At 58.2% G+C, this 12,344-nt stretch overlaps 1 protein-coding gene across 1 annotated transcript in view; it reads left to right on the top strand.

Moving 5' to 3' along the window:
- The window catches only part of LRP1 (LDL receptor related protein 1), an 80,554-nt gene that overhangs the window by 34,518 nt on the left and 33,692 nt on the right, over window positions 1-12,344 (top strand). Inside the window, exons 16-26 of the mRNA XM_025882925.2 lie at window positions 900-1,040; window positions 1,214-1,339; window positions 2,052-2,168; window positions 2,617-2,697; window positions 4,285-4,452; window positions 7,370-7,552; window positions 7,983-8,183; window positions 9,336-9,581; window positions 9,793-9,990; window positions 11,225-11,429; window positions 11,606-11,770. Of these exons, the coding sequence (XP_025738710.1) occupies window positions 900-1,040; window positions 1,214-1,339; window positions 2,052-2,168; window positions 2,617-2,697; window positions 4,285-4,452; window positions 7,370-7,552; window positions 7,983-8,183; window positions 9,336-9,581; window positions 9,793-9,990; window positions 11,225-11,429; window positions 11,606-11,770 (1,831 nt within the window). The remainder of the gene's footprint in view (window positions 1-899; window positions 1,041-1,213; window positions 1,340-2,051; window positions 2,169-2,616; window positions 2,698-4,284; window positions 4,453-7,369; window positions 7,553-7,982; window positions 8,184-9,335; window positions 9,582-9,792; window positions 9,991-11,224; window positions 11,430-11,605; window positions 11,771-12,344) is intronic.

Genomic DNA, 12,344 nt, shown 5'->3' with positions numbered 1-12,344 from the left:
GAGAGAATTGGGGAAAAGTGACACCAAGCCAGGAGCTAAAAACCCTTAAGATGCCAGGGAGTGGCCTGGGGGACCGTAGAAGTAGGGCTTGGTGTAGTCTAATAGCATGAAAGTCAGCGCTGATTTTTCAGGAAGGAGAGAATGGTCGGGAAGCAGTAGCGAGGAGCAAGGTGACACATACCAAGGCCCAGTGGTCCAGGGCCGCAAGAGAGACAGTGGGCACCCACGGGATGCACAGAACTTTCAGGGATTGGAGCGGGGATGAGAGATGGCTGGGTCAGAACGGCATCCAGCAGAGCTCAGGGTGCAGGGACAGGGGCTGACATGGGAGTGCTGGGCTTCTTAACGTTACCCATGCAAACACAGGCCAAGGACATAGTGATTTTACTGCTGAGAGCTCAAGGCAGACAGGGGTGGTGAGGTAGGAGTGTCGAGGGACAAGAGGGTGCAGCCTGCAGAGTTCTGGGGCCTGTGTTCACTCCTTCCGGTGGAGCTGATGCATCTGTGAAGGAAAAAGCCCAGGGACCAGGACAGGGTCCTGGGGGTCCCAGAGGTGACCTCCAAGAGGCAGTTTGTGGAGGAAGCGGGTGAGGAGTGGTCTTCTCAGTAGGGACAAAAGTAACGGGGCGGGAGGGTGGGGCTCCAAGCTCTCTCGGAAGCAGCCGGTCTCAGGTCATACTGAAGTACTGAAAGTATTCAAGTAAACATCACCCTTGTGGCTTGAGAAAGAGCTGCGCTTTCCATCCAGATTATTTGTTCGTGAAGAATTACGCCCTAGGAAAAATGACTCCCAGGGTATTATTTAAAATAATACGACAGGCAAGCATAGTGCCGAGAGGGGAGCCCCTGCCCCGTGACCTGGGTCTGACTTTCCCCCCACACCCCTGTGGTGCCCGCAGCGAACCCATCCTACGTGCCCCCACCCCAGTGCCAGCCCGGCGAGTTCGCCTGCGCCAACAGCCGCTGCATCCAGGAGCGCTGGAAGTGTGACGGGGACAATGACTGCTTGGACAACAGCGATGAGGCCCCGGCCCTCTGCCGTGAGTCCTCGACCCCCCTCCCCGGGGTGGTGGGGGGCGGGGCAACGGCAGGCCTGCAGGGCAGCACGTGAAGTGGTGGGGGGCGGGGCACGGCAGGCCTGCAGGGCAGCACGTGAGTGACCTGGGCCCCGCCCTCTCACTGACCCCCCCCCACACACCTGTTCGCTCCCCAGACCAGCACACCTGCCCCTCGGACCGCTTCAAGTGTGAGAACAACCGGTGCATCCCCAACCGCTGGCTCTGTGACGGAGACAACGACTGTGGGAACAGTGAAGACGAGTCCAACGCCACTTGCTCAGGTGTGGGGTCAGGGTAGACCGCACAGGGTGCCCCGCAGGCGGGGAGCGGGAGGTGGGGGGCCGGGGCGGGGGTGGGGGGGTGGGGGGAGCAGCCAGGCTTGGGAAGACAGAGAGTCCTCGGGAAAGAAAGGAGCGCGGGGTATTAGGGCTGAGAGCATGGGGCTGCGAGGGGGAGAGGAGTGCTCTCCCTGTGCCCAGAAGAACGGGGTTGGCTCTGAGGACTGAGCTTTCAGGGAACAGAGCGTGGCTGCAGATTGGATACAGGAGCAAGGAGGGTGGATCTTCTCCTTGGAGGACACCAGAGAGATGGGGTGTCAGACCACATGGCTGTTGGTGGTTGTTTTTTTTAAGAGATTTATTAATTGACTTACTTATTTGAGAGAGAGAGAGAGCAAGTGCGAGCAGGTGGAGGGGCAGAGGGAGAGGGAGAGGGAAGGAGAGAATCCCAAGTGGACTCCGTGCTGAGCACAGAGCCCAACGTGGGGCTCGATCCCACGACCCTGAGACCACGACCTGAGCCAAAACCAAGAGTCGGATGCTTAACCGACTGAGCCATCCAGGCGCCCCACACATAGATGGCTTTGAGCTTCTCTAAGAGAAATGGCTTTGAGACCCTTGGGAAGACTTCCCGATCGGCAGAGGGCAGTAGGAAAGAACAGGAAGCTGAGAGGGGGGCAGGGCTATGAACACTCGCGCCTGTCCCTGTCCCCAGCTCGCACCTGCCCACCCAACCAGTTCTCCTGTGCCAGTGGCCGCTGCATTCCCATCTCCTGGACGTGTGATCTGGACGATGACTGTGGGGACCGCTCCGACGAGTCCGCCTCGTGTGGTAGGAGGGGCAGCAGGGAGGCGAGACTGGCACAGGGGAGGGGGAGCCCGGGAGAACGTGCCCTGGGGCAGGGGTGCTGGAGGGCCCCTGAACCTCAGTCCACGGGTGGCCATGAGCAAGTTACTTCATCTCTGTGGCCTCTGTGAGTTTTGCCTGCAAAATGGGGGATAATATCAGAGCCCTGATGTGGGGATTCAGTGAGATCCTGCATGAAAAGCACTCAGCACGGGGTGGGTGGTTGGTAGCTAGAAGCTTGAGAAAGGGGTGCTCAGAGGGATGGGGATGAATGAGCAGAGCTTCAGGCTGAGCCCCCGCCACTTAGCTTTCCCACCCCTGACTGGCCGGGCTATGGCTGCTGGTTCCATGAGGGACCCCGCACCCACCTTCCTGGGGCTGTGATGCTGTATAATCTTGAGGGCCCTACTCAGCTGTTCTTTCTCTCTGACAGCCTATCCCACCTGCTTCCCTCTGACTCAGTTTACCTGCAACAATGGCAGATGCATCAACATCAACTGGCGATGTGACAATGGTAAGAGCTTGCCCCCCTTAACCTGCCCCGATTCCTAGGAAAGCTAGAAGCTACAGCCAGGTCCTGGATGGGAGGTAAAGGGGTTTTAGAATCAAGCCGGGGCCTCGTTCCAATTCACTGAAGCCCCACTCGGTCGGCTGGGAGCAATGAGGACAAGCCAGAAAGGCCATGGGGGAAACCAGTATGGACTGAGCGGAGACCCTCCTGGTCGCCCATCAGCACCATTCCTCCCCAGAAGGAGCCTGAGCGGCCCATTCTCTGGCAGAGGCTTGGGGGCCAGGGAGAAATGAGTGAGAAAGGCTAGAGGGAAAGAGCAAGGGGAGCCCAGTGCCCAACTCTCTTCCCCCTGCAAACCCCAGCTCCTGGGGTCCTTGGTGCACCCTCCAGGCTCTGGCTTCAGGCTCGGGAGCCCACCTGGCGGTCAGCCACGGACCACGGGATGTCAGCCCCGAGCCATGGGGGCCAGTGGATCGTCATGTGTGTGCCGTCTGGTGGCTCTGGTCGTGTCTGTGTGTGACGTGTTGTACCAGTGGCTCCAGCCCTGGCTAACGTGTGAGAGGATGTATTGGGTCAACGCCATGTTGCTCCTCATCTTTGCTGTGTCTCGTGTGCCAATGGTTGCCCTGGCGGTTTCTGTGTTTCAGAGAAGGATTGTGGGGACGGCTCTGACGAAAAGACCTGTCCTGAGCCTGCCGGTCAGTGCATAGAAGCACATGCACCATCACCCCAGAGCCCCAGCCGGCCTTGGGCCGCCTTTCAGGACCCCCAGGCAGCTCCCCTCTCCAGAGAGCTCCTAGGATGTGAAGGGAAAGACAGAAGGGAGAGAGGAGCTGCCAGGCAGAGAAAGACAGTGGACGGGCAAGAAGCAGAGAGGGCCGAGGAGAGGGCAGAGGGGGGAACAAGAAGACCAAGACGCAGAAGGGAGGAGAGACAAGCAAATCCAGGTGGAAAAGAGGCAGGGACACACCCCAAGGGAGGAAGCCATGCCCCAGTTTTCTTAAGTGTCCTGAAAATGTGGAGGGAAGTCCGGTAACCCCCACCCACAAGGCCTCGAAAGCAGGACATTCATTCAGTTGCCCTCAGATGCCTTCCAGAAGTGGCCCCCGACCCTTCCCAACTGCAGACCATACCCCCGTGAGCCGGGCGCCCAGAGCCTGGGGCCCCCCAGAGGGGGGCCTGATGAGGCCCTTCCCTCCCCAGCAGGACACCTCACCTACACTCCAGCCACCTCACTCCCTCCCAAGCCAGAGAAATCTCTGCCTTTCCCCCAAAGCAAGCTGACCCCTGTTCCCACGCCCTGCCGAGAGGGAAAGGAACGCGTCTAGTCCCCAGCCCGCCGCCCTCCGAGACAGGGAAGGGCTGTCGCGGCCCCCCCCCCCGCCTCTCCTCGCCCCTCCTGCGTGGGCCATGGTGCATGCTGCAGTCTATGCAGTTTCTGTGTCTTTTCTGTTTGTTATTTTCTCAGTGGGGGGGTGGGGTGGGCTGAGGTGGGAATGGGGAGGTGGGCGTGGGGGCCCCAAGCTGGGGTCACAGAGAAGGCCGCTTGCTGACCTGCTCCTCGCTTCTGCCGTTCTTGCCTCCCCCCAGACAATGACTGCGGGGACAACAGCGATGAGGCCGGTTGCAGCCACTCCTGCTCCAGCACTCAGTTCAAGTGTAACAGCGGGCGCTGCATCCCCGAGCACTGGACCTGTGACGGCGACAACGACTGCGGGGACTATAGTGACGAGACCCACGCCAACTGCACCAACCAGGGTGGGTGTCCGGGGGCCGCAGGCCCGGCAGGACGGCCCGTGCCAGTCACTCAGCCGCCCCTCCGCCCCTCCCCCTGTCGTGTGCCGCTGCCATCTGGGAAACGAGATAACCCAGACACGGCTCCTATCCTCAGGAGTTGCCTGCCGTGAGGGAGGGAGGGACATTGTCAGCGAACTCTCGTCACACGCTGTGAAGGTTACGGGCTTTGCGGTTGGGTGGCCTTGGGTTTGTGCTCCAGCTCCGCAACTTACTGTCTGGGTGGCCTTGAGCAGGTTACTTCATCTCTGTGGGCCTCTGTGAGTGTCATCTGCAAAGTGGGGATAATAATAGCGCCCACATCACAGCGCTGATGTGGGGGTTCAGTGAGATCATGCACAAAAAGCGTTCAGTGCACAGCCTGTGCTCGAGGGCTGGGAGCTTGGAAAAGGATGCTCGGGTGGGGGAGTGCGGATGAATGAGCACAGTGGGGACCAAAGGAGAGAGGCACTGGCTCTGTGAGGGTCCTCAGGGCCCAAGCCTCCAGCGCCCAGCCAGGGGGCAGTGGGCACTGAGTTTACTGGAAGGCACAGACTTGGCTCTGGCCGATTGTTTCCATGGAAGACTGCAGACCCAGGGTTGCCCAGGCTTTAAGAGAAGTCAGAAAAGCAGGTTTTTATGTGAAACCTACCCACTTCTAAACAACTGGTGTATTAGCTTCCTATGCCTGCCACAACAAAGCACACAAACTGAGTGGCTTAAACAGCAGATATTTATCGTCTCAGTTCTAGAAACTCGAAACCCAAGTCCAAAATGTTGGCAGGGTTGGTTCCTTCTGAGAGCTGTGAGGGAGAATCTGCCCAGGGCTCCCTCCTAGCTTGTGATGTTTGCAGGCAATCTTCGGGACTCCTTGGCTTGTATATGCTTCACCCCAATCTCTGCCTCCATCTTCCCATGGTGTTCTCCCTATGTGTGCCTGTCTCTGTGTCTGGATTTCCTCTTTCCACCCCAATGACCTCATCTTAACTCGATCATTTGCAAAGACCTATTTCCAAAGAAGACCACGGTCACAGGTACTATAAGTTAGGACATCAGCATATTTTTAGGGAACACAAATCAGCCCAGAACAACTGGCAATGGATTTTAAAAGAAGTTTTAAAAATACTGCAGGCCAAAATCTTTCCGCAGGCCTTATCTGGCCCCTGGACCTCCAGCTTACAACCTGTGCCTTGTAGAGTGAAGGTGCATCCAGTGAGAGCAGTATGATTGCACGAGCTCCCGCCAGGGGCCCAGGACTGAGAGGGAGGGCGGGGATGGTCACCTGAGGCCCAGGAAACAGTCGCTGAGTCTCAAGGGCCATCTCAGAAGTGCTGGGCGAGTGGGACAGGTAAGAGTGCCTTGAGATTCTCAGAAGGGGGTCCCGAGGCCTGTGGTATGGCAGGAAAAACATTCTGCCCCTCACTACAAGCTGGGTGAACTGGGACAAGCCATTTCTTCTGAGCCTTGGCTTCCTCCTCCATGAAAGGAGAGGGGATGTAAGGGACCTGGCCTGTGGGAGCAGGCATATCATAAGTGGTAGCGACTGTTAACGGTGGTGGTGAGCTAAAGTGGTCTGGGGCCATTTAGGAAGAGGTGGGGTCTGAACAGGGCCCTGATGAGGGATACGACTGTGGCCAAAGGGACAGGAGGGCGGGTCCTCAGATGGGAGGTGGGTAGGGGTGGAGAACCCAGCAGCAAGATGTAGAGGGTGAAACCGAGCACTTTTGCCTCTGCCTTTTGGGGCCCATCAGGCTGGAGGGGCCAGCGGGGAATGAGGCTGTGCCCAACGGGGGCAGATGACATCAGCAGGTGAAAGTCAGGCACTGGAGCCTCTGAAAGACTTTGAAGCTGGAAGGTGATAAGATGGAGGAGGTGCTTTCAGAGGACAATCCTAGAAGGGGATCCAATTAGAAAGAGGTTCAGGGGCCCCCGAGGAAGGAAGCTCAGCTCGGAGGCCACTGCTGAGATGCAGGCATTGACCGATTGGCGGCGGGGTGGTGGGGGGTGGTGGGGAGCAGACAGCAGCATGAGAGGGAGGTGAGGCTCCTGCACCGTCACCAGTGGGTGCCTCCGGGTGCCGCTCCTGCTGCTTCCCGGCCTCCTGAGTCAGATCTCGGTGCAGCACATGAGTCACATCACTCCCCAGCCCTGCCCTCCAGCCTGCAGGGCTCCCACCGCCTCGCTGACCTGTGTTCCTGTGCTCATTTCCTCCTTCACTCTACTCCAGCCGCGCGGCCTCAAATACACTTTGGGCATTTTACGTATATGCCCTGCATGGTCCTGTCTCTGAGACTTTGCACCTGCCGTTCCCTCTGCTTGAGCTGCACCTCCTGGGATTCTCATGGCTCACGTCATTCAGGCCTCTGTTCAAACATCTCCTGCTTGGAGGCTTTCCTTGGTCATCTTACCCGGTGGCATCCCCACCCCTCTCTCTCACCTTGACCCAGCTTCGTCTCCATGGCTTTGATCACTCCCTGCTAGACCTTGAGCTCCGTCAGCGTGAAGATTTTGTCTTGCTCACACTGGCACTTGGAACAGTGCCCGGCACACCAGAGGCACTCAATAAGTGTTTGTGGAGTTCCTGGGTCAAACGGAGGCTGGGCGAAGGGGAGGGGGGGGCGTGCTATGAGCTCTGGCCTAGCAAATTGCTTAGCCAATAGATCACCGGTGTGTAAAATAGAGATTATTGACTAGCCAGCTGCTTGCTGGGGTTCTGGGAGGGGTGACCTTCCTGACTCCAAGTTAGCTTCTGAGAAGGGTCAGCAGGGCTCAGAGAACTCTCCATCCCTGCCTCAGCTCATAGCTCTGGACTAGGCAGAATAGGAGGGGGGTTGGGAAGGCAGACATGGGAATGGCTGACCTGGAGCCCCTCCCCCCCATGCCCTCCCTCTGTCCCCTGCAGCCACGAGGCCTCCTGGCGGCTGCCACAATGATGAGTTCCAGTGCCGGCTGGATAGTCTGTGCATCCCCCTACGGTGGCGCTGTGATGGAGACACTGACTGCATGGACTCCAGTGATGAAAAGAGCTGTGAGGGAGTGACCCACGTCTGTGACCCCAACGTCAAGTTTGGCTGCAAGGACTCTGGTAAAAAGAAGGATGGGTGGGAGCCTGGACTGGGGCAATATGGACAGGAGGAGACCATACTGAGAGCCGGGGAGTGGCAAGGGAGACAGTGCTATGCTGGGAGGGGTGGGGGGAAGGAACACTGTGAGGCAAAGGGCGCAAACAGAATTTTGTGCATGATGCCTGGGGGAAGTAGTGAAGGGGCCAGGGTCTGCACTAAGGGCCCTGGGAACCAAAACTGTCACCACCAGAGTTGAGCTTCAGTACCCTCTGCAGATTCTTGCTTTCTCTGTTGCCTATATGAATCTGACAGAGAAGGCCTCAAGGTTCCTAGTGGACCCCAAGGCATTACAATCATGGCCCTATTAGAGAAGCCCACTGGGTCTGGGAAGAAGGGCATGGAGAGTCCTCCTGTCCCAGCCTGGCCCCTCATACCATACCCATCCCTCAGCTCGATGCATCAGCAAAGCATGGGTATGTGATGGCGACAGTGACTGTGAGGATAACTCAGATGAGGAGAACTGCGAGTCCCTGGCCTGCAGGCCACCCTCACACCCCTGCGCCAACAACACCTCAGTCTGCCTGCCCCTCGACAAGCTGTGTGATGGCAACGACGACTGTGGAGATGGCTCGGATGAGGGCGAGCTCTGCGGTGAGGCCCAGGCCTAGGAGAGGCCCCAGGACAGGAGTAGGGAGGGTGGCTGGGTGAGGCGTCTGGGCTGGGGCCAGCGCCGGTGGAGCAGGACAGGCTCTGTGGGGAGAGGTCTCAAAGCGGGAAAGCAGGCTGCTGGGCAGGACACCCCCAGAGCAGTTATCAACAACCCTTGTTGAGTTCAGACTCACCTGGGCAAGAGGCTATGCCGAGCCCGCCACACTATTATAGCATATTAATCCCTCAGACGGCCCTGTGAGGCCGATGGAATTATCATCTCCATCTTCCAGATGAGAAAACTGAGGCAGAGGGGTTAAATAACTGGACCAAGGTCACAGGGCTGCTAAAGTGTTGTGGAGAGAGCACAGTGCAACCCCTTCCTGCAGGCACGGCCCCTCGCCCACACCCAGCTGGCAGAACAGCGTGGAGCTGCTTTTAAAAATGAAGGCACCAGGGTTGCGGGTTGATATGGTCAGGGCAGGCTTCCCAGAGGAGGCAGGGATTTAACTGGGTTCCCGAGGACGGATGGTTAGATCTTGTACAGCGACGGGGGCGGGGGGGGGGGGCGGGGTTGGCGAGGAGGCTGTGCGTTCAAGGAGCAGAACAAATAGGGGTCAGGGAGGGCTGCGTGGTGTGACGTGGGGATGAGGAGGGGAGCAGACCGCCTGTCTCCTCTGCAGAGGCAGAGCATCTGTCGCTCGGGGAGAGGAGTGGGAGAGGAAGCAGGCTGGGGCTGGCCCGGAGAACGGCTGACAGCTCTCAGGGTGTGTCAGAGAACCCGGCAGGACATTCCCTACCACACCCCACCCCAATCACACCCAAATCAGGGGAGATCGAGGAAAGGGCAGCCCTCCGAGAGAGGCGAAAAGCCATGGGCTCAAGGAGGGGCAGGGAAACGGAGACCAGATGCTGCCATGATGTGGGGGTGCTCCTCCTGGTCCCAGTGGGGGGTGCTGGGTTCCCAACCCTGGCCCTGAGGGAGCCTGGGAAGTGGTGGGACAGAGGCTTGGCCAGAAATGGAAAAGAAGGATGCCACGGGCAGGGAGCTGGGGCTCTGTCTGGGCCGCCCAGGACTTGGGGCCCAGTCAGGCCGTGGTCCTGCCTCGTCCCGGCTCCTGACCCTGGTCCTGTCCCCTGCTGGCCACCCTGCAGACCAGTGCTCTCTAAATAACGGAGGCTGCAGCCACAACTGCTCAGTGGCACCTGGCGAAGGCATTGTGTGCTCATGCCCGCTGGGCATGGAGCTGGGGCCCGACAACCACACCTGCCAGATCCAGAGCTACTGTGCCAAGCACCTCAAGTGTAGCCAGAAGTGCGACCAGAACAAGTTCAGCGTGAAGTGCTCCTGCTACGAGGGCTGGGTGCTGGAGCCAGACGGCGAGAGCTGCCGCAGCCTAGGTGACATACGGGTGAAAGGTGGCGGGGAAGGCTGGGCAGGCTGAGGCAGGCCCCCGAGCTGCCGTTGGCTGGGTTTGGGCTGCCAGATGCCAAAGGCTGCGGTTTCCACCCATGACCAGGCCCCGGGCCAACAGAGACCCCACCTGCTCCTGGACAGGGTGGCTCTGAGGCAGCAAGCCCCATGCTGACCCCTATCTCCCACCCCTCTCAGACCCCTTCAAGCCATTCATCATCTTCTCCAACCGCCATGAGATCCGGCGCATCGACCTTCACAAAGGAGACTACAGCGTTCTGGTGCCTGGCCTGCGCAACACCATCGCCCTGGACTTCCACCTCAGTCAGAGCGCCCTCTACTGGACCGATGTGGTGGAGGACAAGATCTACCGCGGGAAGCTGCTGGACAACGGAGGTGACCGCCCCGCTCCTGCAGGCCTAGGACTGATGCGGGCGGCGCGCGCAGAGAAGGGGCACTTGGGTGCTCAGAGCTGCAGACCCAGATCCAGGCTGCCCGGAAGCCGAGGCCCTTAGCTCCCCCATCCCCCACATTCTCGTTAATTGGGTTAGATTTTGCTGTGGGTCTCAGTTCCTGACGCCCCGTAATTATCGTCAGCAGAGCCGCCAGCCTGATAATTAACAAAATGATCAGCCTTTCTTCGGAATGGCCTGGAGCTCCCCAAATCCTAGAACGGCAGGCTTAAAAGCAAAAGCCATTTAGGGATAGGGTACCTGAATCCTGCCTTCTGTCCAAAGGCAGCCTGACCCATCACAGACATCTGTCATTATAACACACATATTGAGCACCTGCCATACACACGGAGCCCTGGGGAGACAGCAGTGATCAAAACAGGCCAAAACGTCTGCCCTCATGGAGCTTACGCACCAGGGGAAACATCAGATATAAACAAAACAAACGGGTACAGCATGGAATATAGCAGAGGGGATAGTGCTGTGGATTTAAAGAAAGGAGGTGGAGTGGGGGGTAGGGAGAATGGGGGTTGACATTTTAAATTGGGTGGTCAAGGAAGGCCCCCTGAGAAGGCAACATCCGAGCAAAGACTTGAAAGAAAAGCATTTTACTAGAGGAGTTTGTATTGTTTCTAATAGAGAAAACTTGGAACCATCCCAAATGTTCATCAACAAGGGGATGGCTAAGTAAACTGTGATAATGTTCACACTATGCAACAGTTTTAAAAAATAATTATATATATAAATATACATATATTTCCATGGAAAAATATATTTAAAAATATATATATATATATACTTCCATGGATAAATCTTCAAGACAGTTTATGAAGTGACTTCTAGAAAGTTCTGTCCTCCTCAGATTGACTCTATGTCTGTCCCCCAAAGCCTCCACCCTCTGCTCTGACCTCTTTCCATCAGTTAGCCCTTCACAGAGCTGCAAGCAGAGGAAAGCTGTGACCTCCCCTTCTTCAGGGTTCTGGAAACTAGGCCTCTCCTCTCCTATTTGACCTCCTGGTGGGGTAGAGGGCCTGGGTGAGGAGAGTTGGGGGGGGAGTCTGTGAACCCCAGGTAAAGCCAGGGTGCATCAGAGATATTGGCAGTGTCAGGGTGGAGGGTGAGTCATCCAGGCTTCCTAGTCTACTGTGATCTCACACCCATGATCTTCTCTTTACTAGCCCTGACTAGCTTCGAGGTGGTGATTCAGTATGGCCTGGCCACCCCCGAGGGTCTGGCTGTAGACTGGATTGCAGGTAACATCTACTGGGTAGAGAGTAACCTGGACCAGATTGAGGTGGCCAAGCTAGATGGAACCCTTCGGACCACCCTCCTGGCTGGTGACATTGAGCACCCGAGGGCAATCGCGCTGGATCCACGGGATGGGTGAGGACCCTGCCCAGCCCTAATCTGGCCCCATGGTCCCCTCTGAAACCTCATTCAGCCAGGTCAGGGACACCTGTCTCTTCAAATGCTGTTCACCCCCTCTGCCCTTTACCCCTATAATAGCCCCGCTCCAGGCCCTCGAACTTGGCCGCCCTGACCCCCTCCCCATCCCCCAGGATCCTGTTTTGGACAGACTGGGATGCCAGCCTGCCCCGCATCGAGGCCGCCTCCATGAGTGGGGCTGGGCGCCGCACCATCCACCGGGAGACAGGCTCTGGGGGCTGGCCCAACGGGCTCACCGTGGACTACCTGGAGAAGCGTATCCTCTGGATCGATGCCAGGTCAGCGCCCCCCACCACGTCCCCAGAGGCCTCCATCCCCCACCCCCCCGCTTCCCCTCCAGGGACAGGGTGGGGTCGGGAGTCTCAGGACTTGGTAGTAAAAAGGCCTGGGCAGCTGGAGCCAGAACTGGGGCGGCCAAGGGCTGGGCCCGGTGGGAGGACTGAGGTGAGGGGCGAGTGAGGCTGGGCTGGGGGAAGAGGGATGGGAAGAAGAGGGTGGAAGCAGGACAGTCACCCTGCACGGGGATGGTGGGGGGGCTGGCCCAGGTGTGGGCGAGGCTGGAATGCAACCTCTCGTCCTCACTCACAAATCTGTGCACTCTGCTCAGGGGCTTTATCTGCCCAGGGGAAGGGGAAACTTCTTCTAATTGGTCTGCTCAGAGGGGGTGCCTTTTCCCAACCTCCTCAAAGCCCCGTGTGTGCCAACTGTGGCCCCATGGAGAAGTGAGCCAGGAGATTCAGGGCGTGGGAATGGGGATCTGAGAGCTGGGATCCTAGACGGCGAACCACTCTGGGTCTCTCCACGTTGTTGGCCTGGGAGGAAGGACTGCTCCAGTGTGCTCGGGTGTTGTTG

Source organism: Callorhinus ursinus, unplaced genomic scaffold (assembly GCF_003265705.2).
Source record: "Callorhinus ursinus isolate GAN/ISIS: 27379988/994484 unplaced genomic scaffold, GSC_fseal_2.0 scaffold14, whole genome shotgun sequence".
NCBI lineage: Eukaryota > Metazoa > Chordata > Mammalia > Carnivora > Otariidae > Callorhinus > Callorhinus ursinus.
This window is presented reverse-complemented; position numbering and strand designations above follow the sequence as displayed.